Below are 25,531 nucleotides of genomic sequence, written 5' to 3'. Positions count from 1 at the left end.
AACATAAAATTTCACAGCCCCCTTCTAGAACTGTGGCCTTAACGTTTTGTAGGGAAATAAAGCTTTGGTTAACCTTGGCTCTGGAAGACCTCATTAAAATAACAGACTGTCAGTTTCAAGTTTAAAATAACAGGGTTGTCAGTTTTATATGCAGGGGAACAATCTACAATTTTATTCTCTGGGAAAAGACTGTGGGGTGGAAAGGCGTAGAAAGATTGGACAACACTGCCACCTTGTGGTCATTGTGAAAGGCAGTTTCTAACCACCTGCGGCGAGACTGGACTCTACCTAAAAGAAGGAATGATGTTGGACTGCCTTGAACTTAACTGCTTTTGTACCAGCTTTTTGAAAGTCCTTTGTCTTTAAAACGCATGGACATGCCCACAGCCAATATGTAATTTATAATCTCAAAATTACAGAAAATCAACAAGACCCTTTCTGCTTGTTGGTAACCTGTAATACCTGTATCTCAATGACGATGCGATTAATTTTCAAGAGAGTGGGTCTTGTGAAAAGAATGAGAACCAAGAAAAACTTTTAAAATACGCATTTTCCTTTTTAAAAAACGTCCACATGTCTGGTTGCTTGTTACATGAGTATCTTGGTTGAAATTCGTCAAATTGTTAATATATGATTTGTATACTTTTCTGGATGATTGTTATACTTCAGTAAAAACAAATAAATGTAAGCCAAACAATCTCTCCCACACAGGCAAAATATCAGCAGATGTTACAAAGCTAAATGCAACATGTTCTCATTTAAAGAAACGGAAACAATTGTTGAGAGAGGCTGGATCCCAACCAGACTTCAAATGCAACCTAATTTCAACTCAGTTCTTTCCTGGTGCACTTTGGGCAATTGATTAGGGGGAGGCAGTAAAGGGCAGGAGACTGGCATCAAAGAAAAGGGGTGAAAATGAGTTCTGTTGATTTGAAGTACAACCTACCCAAAGAATTAAGAAGGACATGCCGAATGCTCTAGTGTTAAGCTAATGGCCTCAGCCCCTCTCATACCACTGGCCCTCACTCCTGATGTGCTCAGGAAGGACCTGTGTTCTCAGGAAGGTAGCCGTGAGCCACGTGTGACTGCTGAGCACCTGAGATGTGCTGCAGACAGAACTGAGATGTGTTGTAAGTGTAAAGCCCACACCAGATTTTGAGAACTGTGCCATCCAATATGGCAGACATGAGTCATGTGTGACCACGGAGCATTAGGAGATGTCTACAGACTGAACTGAGGTATGCTCTCAGTGTAAAATACACACTGGATTTTGAAGTCTTAGTACAAAAAAATAATGTAAAATAGCTCATTAATATTTTTCATATTCATTATATGTTGAAACAATAATATTTTGGATAGGTTGGGTTAAACAGAATACATCATTAAAATTAACTTCCCTTTACTTTTTTAATGTCAGTGCTGCAAAATTTAAAATTACAGATGCAGCTTGCACTTGGGACTTACATTATATTGCTGTTGGATATTGCTGCTGTAGACTCTCATTGCTTCTTTGCTCAGAATGGCCAGTCTGCCGTTTTACAAGGTTGTTCCTCTCCCACTTTAAAATGGGGGATTTCTGACATCTTTGACACTTCCAGGAGACTAAAAGAATCCATTTAAATTATTGGATGCTAAGATGGAAAGGTGAAAGTCAAGTACTATTATGTCACTTGCGTCTAATCATAAGAGGAGTAAATGTCACCCCTCATTGGTGCCCGATGGGGCAAATTGGATCTTTAAGGTAACCAGATGGCTCCCAGAGAAGGTAATTTACCTCACAGGGGTAAGAACTTGATTTCCAAAAAAGAGTGCACTTTAGTCACCCTCTGCCATCTGTTCCCATGGTGATAGTTCTACTCATGAAGAACTTCAGCTCTGAGTACCCTAATAATATATTAACTTAGTAGGCTTTATTAAAACTTTAAAAAGATTGTGGGGGGGTGGCAGTATTTTCCTCCTTTTGAAACCAATTTGTAGGGAAATTATGTCTTTGCCAAAGTCACAGTTGAAGCAAACACACCTCCATGCATCAGGCACTTCTGCTTCTTTGCCCTATTAAAGATATCAATGAGCTTTTGCCCCTCAGGATCACTCCACCAAAAAGAGCTCTTCCAACTCTTCTACCTGGAGAATGCTATTCATCCTTTAAGGCCCAGTTCAACTTCCAACTCTTCCTTGGAGCCTCCTTCATTCCCACCTCCTCAATAATACAATGTTGATTATACTCGTCAGGCCCTACAACCCTTAAGTTGAGTGAGCCATTTATACTCATTTATGTGTAAGTCTCTTTCCTCCACCAGGTAGCAAGTTCTCTGAAGGCAAGACCATCTCATGTATAACATTGTGTTCCCAGTACACTGTAGACACTAAACAGATGTGTTTGTGTGTGTGTGTGGGGGGGGGGGGGGGTTCGTTGAACTGACTACCCATAAGTAGACCCTAAGCAACCATTTCTTCATAAAATAGAGAGGTTTATCAGAAAGACACCCCTCCCTATGGCAATAAGTTTATTTTGCAAGTAAAGGCATCTAGAATTTAATTTTCATTTGCAATTTAATTGGGACACCCAGAATTTAAGTTTACCCTCTGCCTCCTTTATTTTACTTATGCATTTGGTCATTCATTCATTTGCTATCTAATGAGTGCTACTGTGCCTAATGGGACACTCATCTCTTACTTAGGATGTGGTGAACACAAAGGACAGACGCCCTGTCCCTATGTCACCTACTGTCTGAGAGACCCACAATCACAATGAATGGAGAAATCTTTATAACAAGAAAAACCAGAAGGATCTCTGTGAGCACATACTGGTGAGGTCCTAAGTAACTCCGGGTATCAAGGAAGGAGCCCTGGAAGAAGTTGAGACCCACAGAAGGAATTATCCACTAAGTCATGCGTGGCTCTTCCCGATGTATAGACTACATGTTTGAGTTGGAGTCTATAGGCATCCTGGGCTCCTCTGATTTACATTCTTGCATGCATTTATTAGTATCTCATTCTGATGTTCTTTGAACTTTCTTAGGCCAAAATCACTGTCAAGTAAAGCAAGTCTCAATTAAATCTATGAAGGAAAAGGCAGAACACTGTGTTATAAATAGAACATAATAGATTTAAAAATAGCATTTATTACATACTACACAATACAAATCTAGCTAGATAAGTATAAATCAAAACATATATGCCCAAGACAGGTTTAAAATGCTTTTTGTTGCCTATTCCATAAGAGATTTAGGGCAACCTATCTCTACCCTAAATGGCTTTAGAATTTAGATAAATCTGATTTCCACCTATCACTTGATGACTGTTTTTCTGTGCTGCAACTAAATTACTTTTCCAATGTGTGTACATCTTTGTGAGTACTCTCGCTGTTGGATGGAATCATTTTTGCAATATCTTACTTAAGAAGGCCCTGCTCAATTACATCAATCTCAGGTAATTGTCATTCCCTAGTAAGTTCCAAGTAGTTATAGTTGCTTCAGAGAAAGAGACCAGAATATGCATCTATTTCTAGCTTGAGTCAGGAAGAATATAGCCCCAAGCATTTGGAATTAAATGATGAATCCTAAAATATCTAGGAATGCCTAAACTCAACATGTAATGCTTTGCATGCCTCCTTACCAGTTTTTGAAATTAGCAAACATGCTTGTAATGTTCTGGATTTCATTCCCTAAAGATGAGATTTCAATATTTTGAGAGTAATTTTAGATGGTTATGAACTTAACAGAATCACTGCATTATGTCAATCATAAGTAAAAGCAGAAACTGTATGAATTTTCTGAGTATTATCAGACCCTCTGAAGGGGTTGCACATTTAAATAACAGTTGGCAAAGAATTAGAATTTTTTTGCTGCAAGACGGGATATTCAGAATGTCAAACTTTTTTTCACATTGGCAAACTTGGGCTATTAAATATATAAGCTTTGTTTGGCAGTGTCCTGAATTAGTGCTTATTTACAGGTCAGTCCTATGCCAAGAGATCAGTCTATGCCACTGCCATTATCTTGTTGGCTACATCGGAAATTAAGGAAAAGTGGGGAAATCTGCTTTTCAAGCCACAATGAATTTTCAATAGTTTTCATTCCCTAGTGATAGAATAGATGATGGTGGCAGCCGGGGTCAGTTTTTAAATATCCAAACTGCTTCACTGTGCCTTATAGAACTGGTAGAAATACTGAATTCCTTCTGCTCTTTTGAAAATACATCTGAGATTTTCCTATCTCGCATTATGAAGACCGCATATCTAATAACCTAATTTAGCATCAGCACTTCTTAAAATCCATACTCTAGATCAGGGAAGGCTCCTCGGGGATGTCTGCACCTACACAGCCAAAATAATGCCTGAGAATGACAGACACCAAAGTTTGCAACCGAGGAAGATCGTCTCAAAAGCCAAGAGCAGAGAGTGAGAGAGTAAAGACTGAGTAGATCCAAGGTCAGAAAAGAATCAAAAGGGCACTTTACCAGGTGATGGGCAGAGAAAAACAGAATCCACTCTTGGCAACTGAAACTAGCTATAGATTGCAAGGGAACAAAGCGAGGCAAGAGAAAAGGTTGAGGGCTCTGTCTTAATTCCATTTGCTGGAGGAGGAACAAGAACATGCTTATACATATGATGTCAGAGGGGTAGTAGATTGGGGGTGGTGGTTATCACTTTATGTGTAAATGTCTAACTATTACATTGTTTTGTATGCCTGAAGCTAATTAAAAAAAAGAATAAGCTTATGCTCTGCGGTCAAGCCTTGTCTATGGAGACCCCAGAACTGCTCAGAGAGGGGAGGTGACCTGCTTTAGGTCAGGCAGCAAATACGTGGTCCTCTTTATGAGACACTGATGTCTGTCATTGGAAATGCTTAAGTGGAGTCCAGGTGAATATCTGTCAAGAATGCTCTAGAAGCTTTGGACCTCTGCATGAGCTCTGCTGAGCCGCTGCATGCCATGATTCAGTGATAAAACCACTCCTTGCAATTACTGATATTTTCAGTCTTGAGAAGTCAATGGTGCCACAATGTAAGTACCCACTGTGCCAAGTAATACTTTGATTTCACCTGCATTTCCACAGATCAAATGTCTTCCTGTCTTTCTCCCTTTTGCTATTGAATTCAATATTAGTTTGATTTCAAACTGTGTCACCTCTCAATGCTTATTACTCTGACTTGCCTAAGAGGAGACTTGCCTAAGACACAATACCTTAGGGAATAAGGCACCCTCAGAGCATTAGCTATAAACATGAAGATTTCAAAGTTTGTGGTTTTCTTAAAATCTGCTGCAAAAATCTGACCTGAGCAGCATAGGGGAATATTTCTGATGTTTCCAATATGTTTTTCCACTTTGAGGACCGTGTTTGAAAAAAAAAAATGAAAAAAAAATCCCATCTGTCTTTTCAGGGTCATGCCCTTAATACGGTGTCACCATGTAGCCAAGAAATGCCAAACCTGAAGCCCATGGGGATGATGCAGACTCTTGAAATTTTTCATCCAATTCTCAGTCCCCTAAGAAACTCAACAAAACTAAGCATGGTCTTTTTGAACCTTCAAAGATTCTCTCACTTCCCACCAGTTTTTTCAGACTTTTAGTTTTTCCTACAAAACACATGTGTGTTTATCTCCTTGGGGAGTAATGCGAAAAGTACCATACCACAGGGAGAAAATACATCACATGGTAATAGACTAGAGCTTGTTACTGAATTCCCTTGGAATGTCTGAGAAAGCCCAGAACGTGAGGCTGGTTTTCAGGTTGTGCAGTGACTCAAATCCTCAGCAGAGTGCTGGGTGTGTTGTGTGGCCAAAATCTGCTTAGGGTTCACTGACAAACTGCATGTAACAAGACCCTGCTCCCATCCCCAAGACTTATTTAGAAGGTTCCCGAAAGAAAACCTGTTACAAGTTATTTCTCCTAGCACGCAGGACTCACGGAAACATTACTCTATAGACAGGGACAATCTGACACATGAAAAATAACACCGAAGAGTTTCACAAACTAAAAAAAGGTGATGTTCTAGTGAATAGGATGCCAAGAGTCATATCAGAAGAATGGACTGGAGTTCAGGCTTCAACATAAATCAAGCAAGTATATTCAGCATGTCATGTGTCTTCAGCTTCCTTGCTGAGCTACATGGTATTAGTAACCCCTACTTCCTCAAGAATATTAGGAAGATTGCATTTACAGATATTTGGCCACATCAGAAAAATTAGTATTCCCACCGAGACTTAGGGACTTTAAATACGTTACTCCAGGCTTCTGTCTGTGTTTTCTGACTCACTGGAAGTGACTGAGAGAAGTTGTGAACAGGTACCTTCACAGACCTATGTTTGGCCACTAAAGGAGTATGTGTGCCTTGAATTCTAATGCAGGCTCTCACAGTGAATTGAATGACTCGGGACCATAATAAAAGATCATTTTTCTCTAAAGTAAAGTTGGATGAGGTCACTGTCTTCGAAACTGGATTATTAAACTCTCAGGTTGCCAAAATGGCATTGTGTATCATGAATTTCCTTTAACTTGACCAAGTAAAGTGGCCCTTGTACATGAAGTAAAAATGAGGCTGCCTTTGTTTCTTTAAACAGATTGTTTTCCGAACCTAACAACTGACCTTCAGCCTATTAAATATTCACATTATTTTTCCCCTTCAATATGTATTATTTAGTATATAACACTTTAAATATTAACCATCTTCTTTCTGAAGATATGGTATATATTATTTACATCCAGTCACGTTATGTTTTCATACAGATAAAATAGGCATATTGGAATCTTTCTGAAATTGTGAGCAAATAGGGCATTTTTCCAGGTGCACACAACAGGTATCCAGGGAAGTGAATTCTGGTCAGGGCATGATTGAAAGAGGATAGCAGGTGGCCTTCTCACAGTTCACTTCTCACACTTCACAGGGAAGATCCAAGGAAATAAAAGGTCCAGGGTAGATGTACTTTGGACCTCAGGTAGACACACAGCCATGGGCAAAGTCTCTTGGAGGAGATCAAATATGCCCATCAAAGGACCCACAGAGGAGACAAAGGTAATAACAGTTCAAAATTCCCCTAATCAGAATTTAACAGGTCACTCGCTTAGAAAACCAAAGGTACAGGAAATAGTATGTCTTTATAAGGATTATAAAGACAGTTTAAGACAGAATTCATTCCATTTTTAGTTAAATTCTCATAGTTTTTCCTCAAGCCAAGATCACCTTTGAGATCTCCCAGGCTCTTCCATCATACCTGTGTAAATTACACCTGGAATGACATTCGAGATGACAGGAGACTAGAATCCTAATTAGAGGATTGGAGAGGATCATCTGAGATTCCCCTCTTGCTTGGGGGATAATCAGGTCAAGGAAAAGTACATTTTATTTTATTTTTTGAACGCCTGCAGAATTTTCCCATGTCTTTCTTACTCTCCAAAGGAAAGTCCAGAAGACTAGCTGGTGGATAATCAATCATTTTTGAAATCTTGCCTCCTTTAGCAGATAATCAGCTATGCTGTTCATATATACATTCACTTAACAAATGTTTCTAAGCACCTGGGACACGCACAGCACTGCTAACCAAGTCTCTGCTGTGAAGCACATATTCCCAGGAGTCGCTTAAACAAAGATACTCCACAAAAGGAGGAGCTAAAGGCCAGAGCGGTGACTGAAGGCGATGGCTTCTGCATGGATCGAGTCAGACTGCCAGTGGAGGTGAAAACACAGGAGGCCATGAGGCATTTTTTTTTTAATCCCTCTGGATGGAAACAACTAATTATCCAGCTTCTTAATCATCCCCATGGCTGAGTTCAGAGGCCATCAAAGAGCAAATAGCAAAGCCTTATTGGCTTGGGAGGGAATACGGTTTTCCCCAGAAAGGAAATTTCCAGACATTGATATCGCGCTCCCCTAACCCTTTTCTTTGTCGTAACTATTGCATTTAGCCCCTGTCTGTTTACCCCCCTAGAAAGGAAAGCTATCAACACTTCCAGGACAGTGACTACATACTGGCCATATTTGTTTCCCCAGAATGTAGCATAAAACCTGACTTATTAGAAGGCACATAAGAAGTACTTAATGAATGAACACTAGCAAAAAACCTTTTCTTATTTAACCAATGTATTAGAACTTTTTCTAAACCATAATACCCTTCCTTATCTTGTTAACTAGATTTCACTGAAAGTTTTTGCTCACTGAGTACTGATTCAAAATATATCAGTGCTGGTGCTATAGACTAGTCAGCTCCAAAATGTTTTGATCTCATGTCTTTATCAGCAAAATACCAGAATCACAGACACCCGGTGTATTTATAACTATGCATAAATTGTATAGAAGCATTACTGAACTAATGTACATTCTGCACCTTGCAAAAGTTATGCAAAAATTAGAAATGTGAAGAATGAGATAAAGAATCTTTATTGTTTTTACTTTGTAGTGTTGCAGATGTATTGAGAGTAAGAGAAATGTCATGCCTGCCATTTTATTGTCGTTCACTTGTGCTTGCACTGTTTAAAATGAAAGAAACTCAAACTTTCTTTTCAAAAGTCATTGTAAGTCACTCATCCATTTAATGAGTTAGTTAAAACTACATAATCTAATCCATACATGCATTTCAGCACATATGAACGATGATAGATTTCAATACTCCAGGAGCAAGCTAATGAGACCAGACGGAGGTGCCACTGTGAGCCCCTTTTCACTCTGGAAGTTTTACTCTTTCTACAGAATAACTGAAAAATGGCCATCACCATATGGACTTCTTAAGAGGCATATAAATCTGTAGATAGATTAAATATTAGGAAAGCATAATTCCTCTTATATTTTTACATTTACAAAATAGAAATAGAACTTCTAATGTTTCATTTTGAATCACACTGAATCACCTTGCGCACCCCCAGAGATGTACACACACCCCCACCACCAATCCAACACACACTTTGGAGACCATGACTACAGGCAATGTCCCTATTAAGCCTAGTGGTTAAAAGTAACGATTCTGAAGTTTACATTTGAATTTGAATCTCATGTCCACCATTTACTTGCATGGCAGGTTTTTTCACCCCTCTAAGCCCCCGTCTTCTAGTTGCAAAAATGGCATAATGATAATACTGCAGCACAGACAGTGTTGTGAAGATTGAATGTGAGTGCCTTACAGCAGACATATGAAAAGATGCTCAACATTACTAACCATCCGGGAAATGCAAATTAAAACCACAATGAGATAACACCTCACACCTTTCAGAATGGCCTTCATCAATTAATCAACAAAAAAATGTTAGAAAGTAGAGAAAAGGGAACCCTCATGCAATGCTAATAAGATTGTAAATTGGTGCAGCCACTCTGGAAAACAGTACAGAGGTTCCTCAAAAAATTAAAAATAGAATTACTATATGATCCAGCAATTTCACTTCTGAATATTTATCCAAAAAATTCCAAGACACTAATTCAGAAAGACAGTATGCACCCCTTCACTTGCATGTGGAATTTAAATTACAAAATAAACAAACAAAACAGAAACAAAGTCATACATACAGAAAACAAATTGCTGATCACAAATGGGAGGAGGATGAGGGGATGGTTGAAAAAGGTGAAGGGATTAAGAAGTACAAAATGCCAGTTATGAAAATAGTCACAGGGATGTAAAGTACAGCATGAGGCAGAGAGTCAATAATATTGTAATAACTATGCATGGTGTCAGAGGGGTACTGAATTTATCAAGGTGATCACTTCATAAGGTATATAAATGTCTAATCACTATGTTGTATGCCAGAAACTAATATAATAATATATGTCAACTGTAATTGATAAATACATTTTTAAAAATTAATTCATTTTTGAAAAAGAATGTGAATGCCTTAGCTCAATGAAAGCTCACAGTTAGTCCCAGTTACTTTGAATCAGTTACTGACCTAAGCTAAATCCAGCAAAGCTCTCTAACACTACCTGCCCTGACAACAGTCTCATTTTTTCTCCCAACTTTTCATTATTTTTAACTTCTCCAAAAAGCACTGAAATGGTTGAAAACAATAATAATAATGTGAATATTCTTATACCTCTCTGTAGACTCAGTAATGTTTGATGAGTTTGCTATTTTTCAAGTAAGTAAAAGAAAAAATAACACTCTATTCTTAAATATCTCAGCACGAATCTCCTAAAAGTAAGGACAGTCTCCAATACAACCACAATGCCATGATTACATTTCAGAATATTAACAGCAATTCAATAAGATTATCTACTATTTTTTATTCAAAATTTCCCCGTTACCTCAAAACTCACATCCAAATCCAGGATTCAGTCAATCAATAGCATTTGGTTTATTATACTTTTAGAGTCTCTTTTCATTTACAGCAGTCTTCATTCCTTTTTTCCCTCTTCTTTTGAAGAGTCAAGGCTAGCTGAGTTATAGAATATCTCATATACTGGGTGTGTTTGCTCATGTATTTCTGGTGTTACTTAGTTTGTACCGCTATCCCCAGTATTTCCTGTAAACTGGAAGTTGTTAAGTCAGTATCTTGAAGAGATTCAGGTTAAACATTTGGGACAAGATTACTTTTTAAACGAAGTTGTCAAACAGTATGCAAACAGTCCTTTCCGCTCTTTCTTTTTGCTAATCCCTTTTGTTATAGCAATCACTCCACCTTGCCAGCTTCCTCCATCTTTTGTCTAATTTTACAATTCTGTAAGAGAGAGAGTGTAAAAATGGTGCCACTGTCTTCCTAGAGTCAAGTATTCAGAACCCTTTGACAGGCTTTAAACTAAGAGTGTATGTCTTTTCTGATGCCAGTATTTGAAATTGTCAGAAATTAAGACAAACTCTGGATAAGTCATAAAGAGAGGTTCATGTTTTCCTTGTGGACCCCAATAGCATTTATTTGGATCAGAGTCTTATGGCATGACAGAAGTTGTTTTTTAACTTTCAGGATCTCTCAATAGCATAAATGAAAAAAATAGTTTATACTCAGGTATTACTAATATTACTAATATTACTACACTTAATGCTGGAATATAAAATACTGGATAATGGTAAATACAATTTGCAAGTATTGGAGAAAGTTAATTTGTCCTAGAATAGCTCATTTGGGAAACAGAGAAAAGAAATTGTTGTAAGTCCTGTATTTGATCCCAGGTCTTTGTTCCCATCAGCTTTGCATTATTAAGGAATTGGGACGCACTGTTATTGTCAATAAGATATTTGTATTAAGGGTACTTGTTAACATATCTTAACTCTATATTGTGTACTTAAATTTCTAGGAAAAAAATACAAAAACTGGCTCAGGTCTGGAGCTACAGCAAAGTAGTTGCATATATTATTCAGAAATAAAAATAAGAGAAAATATTTCTAAACAGTGTGAGAACTGAAAATTTTTCTTGATATTGTAAAAAAAAACTGCCGTCATTCAGATGTTCTTTAGAATCAAAGGCATGTTCTTCTCTAGTGGCTAATAGTGTCTGTTTTTTCCAACTGTCTGCATCACCATCCCAGTGGGAAAGTGAATTGGCTGATGTTTCCGTGCAGAATGTTAAAACAGCATTTACATCTCTCACTGCTCCTTTGCTGTTATCCTTCAATTGCACAATGAAAACACCTGGTACTGAAATGCCAGGGTGAACACGGCCGGATTATAAAATGTGCTGTGGTGAATCGTCAGAGAGATCCACATACTCCTCACTTAGCGGGATACAGCAGCACGAGTCCTCTGGCCCCTTTTCAGCTAAGAGGCACATTGTGTGACCCCAACTATGTTGTGTAAGCGATATTGTCTATGACCTGGTATTAGAATGGGACAATTAAATCCATTTTCTCAATCAACATTTATGGAGTACCTACTGTGTGCAAAAAGATGTGTGATCAATTTGTCCTGGTTTGCCCAGGACTTTCTAGGCTTAGCATTGAAAATTCGGTGTCCTACAATCCCCTATGTCCCAGGCAAACTGATATGACTGGTGATTCGACCCGTACTAGTCACTGAGGATAAAGACAAATCAGTACCTTGTCCTTGCATCAAGAAGCATGTGATTGTAGAGACAATCAGAGAAGCCAGTTATAAGTTGGAAGTGATCAGTACTTAGAATCGAGAGCAGGGCACTGGGGAACACAGGTTGTTGAATCTGGGGACCAGAGGATGCACCTTGAAAGAAACAATACTTGAGTTTGATTTAAAGAAAGATCAGCACAACATACACAGTTAAATTTTGTAAATATTAAAAGAGGAGATACCTGTGGGAGATCATGCAATATTATTCTTTCTCTGTGTCTAAGTATATATATTTGGTTCAGATTCCCACAGCATAAAGGTGGGATTTTAGTGTGAAATAAGCAGAAAAGGGAAGCTCATTTTTGGTGTACTTTATTATGAGATAGAATAAACTTTACAGTATTTCTGTCCTGAAGCTGGCCATAGTTTAGTTATGACATAACTAAAAATCAGTTATGTAACAACTGATTTTTTTTCTCTGGGGTTTACGTTTGAGAACAGTGAGAATGAGTGGCCTAGAGGGGGTAGCCCAGATTGGAGTGTAGGGACACCAAAGTGGCACCCTGCCAAATAAATCAAACGTGAGGGATTTTATTTTTGACGTTTTACTTTGAAAAAAATTCAAACTTACCAAAAAATACATTATTAAATAATTGTATATCTCCACCTAGATTCACTAATTACTAAATGTTTGCCACACTTGCTTTCTCTATCTATTCAACTATGTTTATATATTATTATTATCATCATCATCATCATCATCATCATCACTCCTGAATCATTCTGGAGTAAGTTGTGGAAATCATAACTCTTTCATTCTAAGTACTTCGTTCAGCGTGTATCTGCTAAGAATACGACATCCATCTATATTACCACAGTATTTCATATTCAGGAAATTTAACACTAATACTATTAGCTAATAGAGAGTTGATATTAAAAGTTTGACAACTGTCTCAATGATGTCCTTTATGGTAATTATGTTTCTGAGCTCGTGCCTGATCCAGAACCATGTGCTGCGCTTGGATGCCGTATCTTTTATCCAGAAAAACTCCTCAGCCTTTTTTTTTTTTTTACCTTTTATGACAGACATTTTGAGAAGCACAGGCCAGTGGTTTCATAGAACGTTCCTCAGTTTGGGTTTGTCTGATGTGTCCTCATGATTGGGTTAAGGTTCTGATTTTGGCTACAAAAGTGATGTGTCCTTGTCATATCACCCCAAGAGGTGCATGGCAGTTGGTTTGTCCTGTTACTTTGGTCACTGGGTTAAGGTGGGGGCCTGTTCAGTTTCTGGCCAGTTTTCCTTTTATAATACTATGTAATCTGTGAGGGGTACTTTGAGATTGTGTAAGTATCCTGTTCCCTATCAAGCTTTTCCCCAATATTTTGTTGCTTTTGTACTCGTTTCTAGGGCTGCTGTAACAAAGTACCACCAACTGAGTGGCTTACAACACAAAAATTTGATGTTTCACCGTCTGGAGGCTGAAAGTCAAAGACACAAATGTCAGCAGGGCTGGTTCCTTCTGAGGGCAGGGAGGGAGAATCTACTCCAGGTCTCTCCCCAGCTTCTGGTGGTTTGCTGGCAATCTTTGGTGTTTGTTGGTTTGTAGATGCATCACCCCATCTCTGCCTTCATCTTCATAAGGTCTTCTCCCTGTGTGTCTCTGTCTTGATGGCCAAGTTTCCCCTTTTTATGAGAGCAAAGTCATAGTGAATTAGGGTCCACCCTAATGACCCCATTTTTAACTTGATCATCTGCAATGACCGTACTTCCAAATAAGGTCACATTCACAGGTACTGGTGGTCAGCACTCCAAAATCGTTTTTTTTTGGGGGGGTGGGGGGTGGAGGAGGCGTACACAATTCAGCTCACAACAGCATCTACTGATGATATTTGCTGAGATCGATTATTACTATGATGGTTGCAGAATGGTGGTTTTTCTCACTATCATTCTTTCAACATTCATTAGGTGGTGTTTGGGAGGGCATTGTTTTTTTTTATAATTGATAAACAGAGAATAAACATCCATCAATGGCTGGCTAGAAATAGTGCATATCATTAAAACAAAAGATAAAAAACACATAACATACACACAATCTGCGCCTGGAGAGTTGAGCAGGAAAGGACAGGCTCTTATTGCAAATCTCCTTGCCCAGTCAGCATGGCTGGAAGGAGAGCCAGAGGCAGCCTGTGGACCAAGGTCACAGGAATGGGGAAAATTGGAGAGTGTAAGTTTCAAGCTATCCTACACATTTCCTGTGTGTAAGCTACTGGTGGATTTTTTCACACAAAAGTAACATCACACTATTTGAGGATATGGACCAGGTTCTCTGATTCAGCATTCTGGTCCTCTCAGTACTTTATGGGTGAGCAGACATTTCCCCGTACGGAAGCCTCCATCATCATCAGAGTCACAGTTAAGCAGAGGCCAAAAACTGTAATTCTGAAACAACTGAGAAACATGACTGGGGCGAAAATAAAATGTCAGAGTTCTTTTATTTCTTTGTGTTCACTCTCAAACCTCACAAAAGATCTTTGGAATTTTTTTCTCAAATCTATGTTCCATCCACAATAAACATAGAATAGTTTGCATCCAAAGGCTATTGATCTCAAATGTATAATAATGCTGTGAAATCTCAGTGGTTCTCCCTTCTTGGGTGCTGTATAGGTTTGGTAGGAATGTTGTAACAAAGTACTGCAGACTGGGTGGCTTGCTTCACAGAAATGTATTGTCTCACAGTTCTGAAAGTTAGAAGTCCAAAACCAAGGTGTCAGCAAGGTTGCTTCCTTCTGAGGACTGTGAGAAAGGGATCTTTTCCAAGCTCTTTCCTTGGCTTGTAGGTGAATGTCTTCTTCCTATGTCTCTTCCCGTTGCCCCCTCTCTTCATTTCTGTGTCCAAATTTCCTCTTTTTGTAAGAACACCAAATATTGGATTGGGGCACCCTAATGACCTCATTTCTAACTTTCTTACTTCTGTAAAGACCATATTTCCAAACAAATTCACAGTCTGAGTACTGAGGGTTAGGACTTCAGCATATGAATTTGGGGGGAAATTCAACCTATAACAGATATGTTTCAGTGATAGACTTTCCCAGGGTTTATGTAGGCAGAACAGGAAAGCAGGTTGTGACTGCATGAACCTACATGTGAGTTAGGGAACCAGAATAGTACTGAAACTCTCTCCCTACCCTTTCCCCATGTGCCGTCAGTGCTGAGCCTGAAAATACTAAAGATGGTGTTACTAAGCTTCTCCCGGCCATCCATCCATAGGACTGAGGATTTTACACTTACCTGTATTTGGAGTGACTTTTTTCTCTCTGGCACTAGAGATTTTTAAATGGGTTTGGATTGCTGCTCCCCATCCATGTGTGTGCTCTATGGGCCTGTCAATTAGTCAAGAGCAGAGGTTACCAGCAGCTGAATGAGTGACAATATATATTTCTTACAGAAACAAGTAGATCATTGGGAAGAGGGTTTTTATCTCTTGGTGCACCATTTAAGTGCATTTATCTGACATCCAGGCAAATGAATTCTAAAGAACATATTTAGGGTGTTTGCAGTAGGGCACACCTATATCTCCCAGCTGGAGAGGGACCCAAAGTCAGTTGAGATGCTGCATAAGTTTTCAATTCAAAGGATGGGAGGAGAAAAGATGGAAAACAAAAAGCCAATTACCTGAGAACTCCCTGCCAGAAGCTAGAGGAAGATTGAGGGAGGAGGACGCTAAGCTTTCCTAGGCAGTAAATCTCACAGCTCTCTTAACACGGAGAGAGAGTTTGTGCTAGCCCTATCACAGATTCTCTCACCTTCACCTGTGTTGTGTCCTTGTGTAGAAAGGGACAAGGTTTGGGGAGAATATTCACTGTTTTTCCTTGCTTTCTTGATCAGGTCACAGACATAAAAGAGAAGCTGAAGCTCTCTAAAAAGGTCTGGTCGGCGTTGCCCTACACCATCTGCAAGGATGAGAGCGTGACAGCAGGCACGTCCAATGAAGAGGAATGCTGGAACGGGCACAGCAAAGCCAGGTGAGGGGTGACTCGTGGTTCTTCTGGTCAGGGCTTTGCGCATCCAGCGGAAGGCTCTCCTGGCACAACTCTGCAGACCTGTTTATGCAAAAAGCAATGGAGGGTGGAGGGACAAGTCGTCACTTAGCGACAGCTGTTCAGAGTGACAGGTTTGATGGGCACCTGGGAGCACTTACTCTCAAGGTGCCATTAAGCGTGGAATCCTTGTTCTGAATGCCTCGCCTCAGGATGAGGATGAAGGAATGGTGACAGATGCCAGGTTACGGATATCCTGAGATCACAAAGAGCTTTTTATGTTCACTTAATGACTTTAAGATAGCTGAGCTATTTTTGTTCGTAGTTAAATTTTCAGGGCTTACTGTTTTTTTTCCATCACAAGTCAAACAGGAAGTAAAAATTCAAGTGTAATTTTTTTCCCCTTTGGAGAAAAACATTTTTTGAAGTGCTCATTGGAAGGGGTAGGGAAAAATAAAGTGACTGAGGGACAACCAGGAAAGCATTCTCATAGGTCCTGTGCCTTGGAAAGTCCCATTGGAATTTCCTGATGAGAGATGGTCTGTTTTCATCCTGCTGCTCTTCTGCCCGGTGCTGCTGCCACTTGATATGGAATTTCTGATTTTTTTTATTTAGCCCAAAAATGGGCTTGGCCTGAGTTTTCATAGGGTGGAGAAGTTGGATGGGGAAACTGGCTAGGAGTTGGCAAGCATGGCAGGACACCAGGAGAAGAGTCTGCCGGAACCTTCCCCAGCGGAGATGCAGGTGGGTAGAGCAGCTGGTAAATGGGCCTCAAGGAATCCTTGGGGATGGACCAGCAGGTGGAGAAGCTAAGAGGAGGGCTCTGTTCTGGGACCTTATTGGCCGGTTCCAAGCAGATGAAGAATCTGTGATAAAAAGGCAACAAAAAGATACCTGGATATTAAGTTCAGAAGAACCTGCAGAAGGTAAGCAGAGTGCACGTGAGGTGCTCATTTGCTGTTATTTCTTACACTGCTGAGTTGCGTTTCTTAGCATCCATTGGTCATGATATTATTAGCCATGCTAGGGAAAGCTTAGCAAAGTGAAAACTGGACAGCCATAGAAAAAGCTGTAATATTTCAAGTTGCCCCCAAATATCCAAATCTTAGATCACGAGATGCAGAGAGATATTCACGATATCAATGACATGCCCCTCATAAATGCCTCGTAATTTACCAATGTCTGGCCTTTTAGGAAGGAGACCTTTGGCCCGCAAATTCAGCTGACTTAACAGCTGCTAATGTGTCCTTTCCTAATGAGTGTGCAGAAAGACACTGCAAAGGGTGACCAGATGGCCTAATGAATAAAGTGGTTGATTTTTTGAGCTGTTCTGTTGCCCATCTGTGTTTACCTTTCAGCCTTGGCTAAAATGAAGGCTGTGTTTTGAAATACATTCCCATGAATGCTTACACAGGTTGCTGGATATTGGCGCATATGCAGTTTCTCACAAAAGGAAATACAAAGAATGGTTGCAGGCAGGGATTGGGGAGGGGACTGCACTCCATCAAGAAAATGAATGGGGAAGATAAAGACCATTGAAGTTAGAGCTAGAGGTGACTGGAATGGTTCACCCCAAATTCCTCAGTATACAAATCAGGAGCGCAAACAGAGTAAACGATTTGTCAGTCCAAGGTTAGCCAACTAACGCGGGTGAAAGGTGAAATCTCCCATATCCTAGTGCAGTACTCTTTTCACTTCAATATCCTACCTGTAAAACAAATGACAGCTAAATACAATGCTCCCCAGGTTAGGAGAACAAATGAAACATCCTTAGCTCTGTAAGTGGACCTACATTAATTCACTCAGTCTATCAGTCCATCAGCAATATTTTTAGGCACTTCTGTCCAGACACTGTGAATCAAGTGCTATAACACAGCATTGTTGTCTGTCAACACGTGAAAGGGTACAGTGGCTGGAGAGAGGACAGTGGATTTAGGAACTCCAGGTACCATACTGTTGGGCTGTACGTTTGGGAAGGGATTACATAGGTGGAGAAACACCTGGATCAGTCAATACTCAGGGGCCAGACTTGAATTTTATCCTGAAGTCCAAGGGAAGCTGTTGGAGGATTTTATGCAGGTGAGGGAAATCATCAAATTTAAAGCAATAAAGTCAGTTGCAGGAACATTCCAGAATTTAACCCAGTGTGTTATTAAAAAGATGAAGCTGTCAAATATTTGTGACTGACTCAATTTATATTTCCACTGAAAAACTAAAATCTCATGATTTCTTTTAGTTCTTTATTATTATTATTATTACTATTCCCCTGGAATGGAATGTTAATATTGTACCTTTACATTAGGTTGGTGCAAAAGTAGTTGTAGTTTAAAAGGTTAAAAATAAATGCAAAAACCGCAATTACTTTTGCACCAACCTAATATTTAATAGCACATTATGTATAGATAGCAAATAAACACTTGTTGAATTAAATTTAATTGAGTTTTTTTTCTCATTCAAATATCAATTGATCTAGAAAAACTTAGAGAAATTTTTCATTTAAAGAAATTTCACTGAACTATTTTGTGAGTTGAAAAATCCATTGGTAATGCAGATAATAACTTATTTTTTCCTACTTTTGAAGTATGCATTTTCAGATGCTAAGCCTTCTTAACTCTTTAGGAAAGTTTAGGGAATAGAAAGAAAGCAAGGTTATTCTTATCATCCATGTGAAATAAAAGAACCAGAACCTTTTTTAAAAATCTACCAACATCTGTTAATGGATATGGTACAGAGATCCTCATTTGCATTGATAGAGTGTCACAGTCTGGAGTTTTTACACTCAAGCCTGTGGGATTAGACCACTGATAACCCGGACATTTCTTCCTCTCCTTATATTTTATCCAGCACACTCCTCCTTCACCACATTCTTGGGTTCACATCCACTGCTGCAGCCTTTTTATCGATCTAAGTATCTCATCAGACTTGTCTTCACCCATATTTCTCCTGAATTTTTCTGAATACTACTCCATGACTTTTTATCATATTTCCCTGATTCAGAAACATACCTGTTTCACATGTGAACATTTCTGAAATCAAAATGACTCCTGCAATGGATATGTCCATTTAATCCAACAATTATTTTATTTTCCCAAATAACTGTTATTAAATCAATGGCACCTGTGGAAATTAACGACTTGAAACAGAGAACAGGAGACGTGGCTTCTATGGCAGCCACAGGGTGAAATCTGCTGTGTAGAGATCATGGTCAAGGGTGTGTGAGCAGTGGCTCCCTAAAACATGAACCTACCTTTGTCCCTCTGCCCCCACCCTCACCCATCCCTGGCAGATCTCACTCTGCTTTAATAGCTAAACAGGTCTGCAAACAGGAGATGGAGCACAAGGAGGAGACCGCCCTGTGATGGGAGGAAACTGCAACATGCCCATGACCCCGTCAGCATTTAAATCTCCATTTTGACATCGCCAGGTCACCAAGTGGACCCTTTCCTTGCTTCCTCTTTCCTTTTCAACTTATTGGGACAATTTGAAAACCAATGAAATAATGTCAATGAAAATAGGTTGTAAACTCTAAAACAATGCTTATCAAATGTTAACATGCAGGCTAAACTCTTGGACATCTTGTTAAAAATGCAAATTCTGAATCAATAAGTCTGTGGAGGGGCCTGGAGTGCTGCATTTCTAACAAGCTTACAGGGGATGCAGCTGTTGCTGGTTGGGGACCACACTTTGAGTAGCAAGACTCCAAGGCAGAATTTTCCAGAGTTAGCACATAAAACACCAGACACCAAATGGAACACACTTGTATTACAAAAAAAGGATTTATTGTTTATCTGAAATTCAGATTCAACTGGTAGTCCTGTATTTTATCTGACAGCCCTACTTTAAGCTTCTATAAACATGTAAGATGTTCCCCTTTCATTCAGGGACCATATTACAATTTGCCATTTTCTCTCTGTCTTCATGGATACCCTTGATGTTCTTTTTAATAAAGCTTTTCTCATGTTAAAAACAACAACAGCAACAGACCCAGGGAGGTCATATGGCTCAGTTGTAATGTCACCCACTAAGGAGAGTTGGAGCACAGGCCAGTTTGAAATGATCTGACAATGAATTGCTTAGGCTTCACCCATGCATCAAGTTCCCTTTTAAATTGGAAATACAGCACAGCCTTCACAATTGCATGACAAACCTCTTTTGTCCACAGAAACCTCTGGTCACAAATGGGGACCATGGATGGATACTTTGAATCCCTGGTCAGTACTTGATTCGATTAGTGGGGTGGTCAGGTCAGGATGCTATAACAAAATTACTATGGACTGGGCAGCTAAAACAGATATTTCTCAAAGTCTGGAGGCTGGAAGTCCAAGATCAGGGTGCTAGCAGGGGTGGTTTCTGGGAAGAGTACTATTCCTGGCTTGTGGACAGACACTTTCTCACTGTGCCCTTATACGGTGGGAAGCTGAGGGTGGGAGTGGTCTGACCCGTTCTTTTTCATGTAAGAGCACGAATCCCATCACAGGGGCTCCACCGTCACAAACTTATCTAAACCCAATGTCTTCCCAAAGGCCCAACCTCCAAATACCATCACATTAGGGGCTGGGGCTTCAACACATGGGTCGTGGAGGGACAAAAACATTCATTCCATAATAGTTAGTACAAAGAATCACATCCTACTTTATCAAAATAGCTGATCAAGTGTTTTGCTCCGAATTCACAGCAGTGTCTGTCACCCAAGAAAGGCAGCTTAGGATGCATCTTCAGTGACCAGCAAGAAAGTGAGTTTGCAAGTGTAACTTCCACGCCTCCCATTTCTCACTTAGCTAAGCAACTTGTTAGGATGAAACAGGAGAAAACACAGCAACACTCTGACTCAACTCAGACAAATAGGAATTGAAAGGGAAGCTGGTAAGTAAGTGAGGAAAATCGATAATCATCTAGAAGGCCAAAGGGAAAAAAAATTAAAGAGTCGTCGTGCAGGTTACAAATCTAGGCTTCCTAAGTTCCCAGGGTGAACCTGGAGACCTTGGAGAACATTTGCAATCATCCGTCATCCCTGAGAAGGGCATTCTGGGCAGCCAGTGGCCGGAATGAGCTGTCTATACAAAAGCTCGAGAAGAATGATTAGATGGGAGGCAGGAAAGCATAGGCTCAGAAGGAAATAAAACTTTTATATGGTTAGCATATCCAGGTTAGAACTTTGTCAGACATCAGCAGAAGAAAAAAATAAAGCCCTCGTGTTCATGTGGGCCCCTCCTTTTTGCTTCTGTACAGGCAGATTGTTGCTTTTTGAGGACGTAGCCATATCAAATGACAGCATATGTATCTTCCTTGGAGATTGTTTCTTCTCTTCATGGGGATCCTTTTTCTAAGCTCCTAGGAGTTAAAAAGGAAAGGGGAGTATGGGAAATGGTGGAATGGGGCAGGAAGAACGCAAATGAAAGCCAGTCTGAGGGGCAAGTCCCAATAACACACGGATTTCAGGATAGAACATACATTATTTCAGAGTCTAAATATACATGTTTCTTGAGTCAGTTATTTTCAGACTCCCTCCTCTCACCCATATAATTGGCAAATCAACTTTCTACTTCTGTTCCTTTTAAGCCGGTGTTTAGCTGTCACTGTGTCCTTTCTTTAAAATGCCTGCAGGGAGGAGGGGACCCAGGTGCTGCATGAGGGACAAGGATTAATTGGATACATTGGAAATAGCTTTGACAGGGAGCCTCTGCTGTATTTTACGGCACCAGATCCTCAGAGAAATAACTGTCTTCCCAAGGAAATCCTCCCTGAGGCCAGGAGGTAAATAGGGTAAATTGAAAGAAATAGGAAAAGTGAAAAAATACAGAAAATAGATTAGTCACTCTCACCAGCCACTGAGTGGATTGACTAAGCAAAGAAAATAGCAAGTCATGACTGGATAAGTTTTGAGCAGTTGGAAGACGGACGAAATGATGCATGGTGATGAGAAATCTGTCAAAGATAGCGACTTGGCAGATTTGGCAGGACAATATTGTTTTAGTCTGATTGCGAAATATGTCCCAAAGCACTCTAGCTGCATTTTAAAGAATTGTAAAATATTCGATGTATACCCAGCCAGGAAACCTTGGGAAGGTGGGAAATCTGTCTGGGAAGAGAACTGGCAACTGTCAAAGCTGGCATTCCTGAACTCACACTTGCCTTCTGCGGCATACTTTGGAGGGAAGACCTTACGTCCTGGGAAAGAAGGATGCTTGCATGCACCTCCTGCAAGTGGTGAAAAATGTGGCTACGAATAGGGGGAAAGAAGCGTACTGCTGTCGACAAGTCAGAGCCCTGAAACCTGGCTCGTGGGTCTTCTTTCCTATCTGCACTGCAGTTTGCTGACTCCAATTCTCCCAAGAAAGGATGGGTTTGAGGAGCTCCTGACAATGAGTAAAGAGGCTAAGTTGAAGAATTTAGCTTCTGCTCACTGCCGAAACCAATGAGCTGTGTGTTCTCCAAGAGTTCTCAAACCATTTCCTGCCACACAGTCTCCAGCTGGAGGAAAGCCACAAGAAATCATTCCTCTGTACATGAATTTATGCTTTAAAACTCCAAATTCTGCTGTTGTCAGCCAGTCCTAAGAAACAAGTTTGGCATTTGCGGGAGCCGTGTTAACAACTTCATTTTCATAAGAATGCATTACAATTGAATAATGTGTTGTATTTTTCCAGCATTTTCATATACTTTCATTTAATATGGCAGCTTATGAAACAAATAAGGTGTTATTCATATAAATATAAAAATAATTCTATAAAGTGGCTAAGTGACTTGCCCACAATCACGCTGCTGGGTCCCAGCGCAATCTCAGGTGTCTTCAGTCAGTCTCTGTGCCTTTGACCTTATCTCAGTGTCACGTCTCTTTGAAATACCTAATACCACAGACAGCTCCAGTTTAAGAGTCTTCAAGAATTTATAAATTCCCTTAAACTATAAAATCACAGCATGCTTTGAGTAATTCCACTTTGTAGTGAGGAAAAATGGAAAGGGAAGAAAGCAATCTATAGCAAGAACTTCAGAAAGGTTATACTTAAAAAAAGATTTTTTTTAATTGTGGTAAAACATACATAAAAAAATTTACCATTTTCACCATTTTTAAGTGTAGTTCAGTGGCGTAAAATACATGCACTTATTGTACACTATGACCACCATCCATCCATTTTTCATCTTCCTAAACGGAATCTCTGCACCCGTTAAACACTAATTCCTCACTCTTCCCTCCCTGATCCCCTGGCAACCAATATTTTACTTTCTGTCCTTGTGAATTTGACTATGCCAGGTACTTCAGATAAGTGGAATTATACAATATTTGTCCTTTTGTGACTGGCTTATTAGCACAATGTCTCTGTTTCAATGTGTCTGTCACAACCATGTTGTAGCATGTGTCAGAATGTCCTTCCTTTCAAGGCTGAATGTATTATATATATATATATATATATATATATATATATATATATATATATATATATACCACATTTTGTTCATGTATTCATCTGTTGATGGATACTAGAGTTGCTTCCACCTTTTGGCTATTGTGAATAATGCTGCTATGAACATGGGTGTACAAATAGCTGTTCAAGTACTTGTTTTCAATTCTTTTGGACTAAAAATTCCAGAAGTGGGAATTTTGTTTAACTTTTTCATATGGGAATTTTGTTTAACTTTTTCAGGAACAGCCATACTATTTTCCACAGTGCCCACACCATTTTACATTCCCTCTAGCAATACACAAGAGTTCCAATTTCCCCGTGTTCCATCCATCCCAAATCTATTGATGGCATCACCTTCCGTTAAGAATGCCCACTGCGCTGGCCTAGTCACACATCACTCATAGCAAGTCCCACAGACATTTCCCCCACCAGGGCCCCGATTTACAGCTGGGTTTGCTCTTGTGGTTCTTATTATAATCACAGGATGCTCTTCATCAAGAAACCATCAAGGGAACTTTGAGGAACAAGATTTATTACTTATAGGTCCTGAAGGGCACATGGTACACCTGAGAGCCACACAGTGCAGTCATAGGGAGAGAGATTGAGAGAGAGAGAACACACCTATGGCTGCCTTTGTTAGGGTCTGAGAGTGAGGTGCCCAGGGTTACGAGCTCTAGTTTAAAGCATCCAAGCTTGAATTATATCATGGGAAGGGAGATGTGTGGTTAACAAGTGGTCAGTTACTTAAGTTACCCAGGGCTTTCTGAAAGGGTTCCTTCATAAATGGGGCTGGCCTAGTTCCTTTCTTGATTGTTTTGCTAGTAGCTGTGTCATACAACTGGCATTATGTTTCTTCAAGATGGATGTCTTTTGAAGTGGATCCCTTGGCAGTGGAAAGCTTAATGACAGACATGTACACTACATTCCACATCCTCACCAACACTTGTTACTTTATGTTTTGGATTTTGTTTTTGTTTTTGTTTTTCAATAACAACCATTATAATGGATGTGAAGTTTAAAAACTTATATTTTAAGAAAGCTTCTGAAAGAGGTTGTGGATACCATAGGTTCACAATCCCTTATTTGAGATCCTTGGGATAATATGTGTCTCAGAATTCAAAATTGTTTATATTTTAGAAAATCGTCACAGAGCATAATTTTTTTTTAGATTTTAGAAAGTACTCCCAATGGAGTCTGTGACTGCACCTCACAATCAAATACTTTAAATGTCTGCAGCACAATGTATTAATAAATGAGGACTACAATTAACCTCATTTCAGTTCAGATCAAATTTTGGAAACAAATGGATTGCAGAAAATAACTTTGGAGATTTTTGAATTTTGGAGCTGCAGACAAGGAATTTTGGACCTGTTTTGGTATTACATCTACTTACATTAGTAAAACTCTTAAATGCACTGAAGGTGAAGGAATATGTAGCTTAGAATTAGAAATTGCTACAGAGACAGGTATCGAATGGAGCTCACTCATGGCAATAAGCAAGACTGAAACTGCTTTCGCAGTGTGCCCTGAGGCAGGAGCAAAGGAAGGGTCAGACCCGGCCCCCGAAAATACACCCAAGCCAACACCTAAGGACCCCATTTCTCCCCATTCCTGACCACTTGGACTTTTGCCAACTCCTTTGGGCACCACCAAGCTAACCTTCCTTGTAAGTGCCTCATATCTCAGACTTTACCAGCTTTCGATTCCCATTAAATCTTTAGAGTTGTATGTCCCTTTCCCTCCCTGGGCAGCTACTTCCATCAGAACAACTACCTGCATTAACTTGATGATGAGAGATACGAGTCAGTGAACATGTCTCTCCTCCCAGCAAACACATTGAGATATCAACAGGGTCTTTCTCGAAGCATCAGCTCAACTGAAAGGAGTGATTTGGAATGGTGGCAATGACAGGAACTGTGGCTGGCCAGTGAGAAACTTCTGTGGGGACAAGTCTTTGTTTCTCAGGTTTAATGTCTCTCAGGTGACAGAGGCTGTCAACTCTGTCAGAGAGGGTCCCAGCACAGAGACTGCAGCCACTCACAAGGTTGACTGTATCTGTCCCCCTATATTCCCATGGGACTTTTCCACCCTAATCAGCCATGTTTCAATATGATCAAGAAAGCCTACATCAACAATATGAAAGTAGATGTCTT

General features: G+C 39.8%; 1 protein-coding gene across 1 annotated transcript in view; it reads left to right on the top strand.

Moving 5' to 3' along the window:
• The window catches only part of GPC6 (glypican 6), a 1,038,077-nt gene that overhangs the window by 1,003,387 nt on the left and 9,159 nt on the right, over positions 1-25,531 (top strand). The window contains exon 7 of the mRNA XM_019737186.3: positions 15,824-15,960. Coding sequence (XP_019592745.1) covers positions 15,824-15,960 — 137 coding nt within the window. The remainder of the gene's footprint in view (positions 1-15,823; positions 15,961-25,531) is intronic.

Source organism: Rhinolophus sinicus, chromosome 16, assembly GCF_057876585.1.
Source record: "Rhinolophus sinicus isolate RSI-liver-muscle chromosome 16, RSI-T2T, whole genome shotgun sequence".
Classification (NCBI taxonomy): domain Eukaryota; kingdom Metazoa; phylum Chordata; class Mammalia; order Chiroptera; family Rhinolophidae; genus Rhinolophus; species Rhinolophus sinicus.
This window is presented reverse-complemented; position numbering and strand designations above follow the sequence as displayed.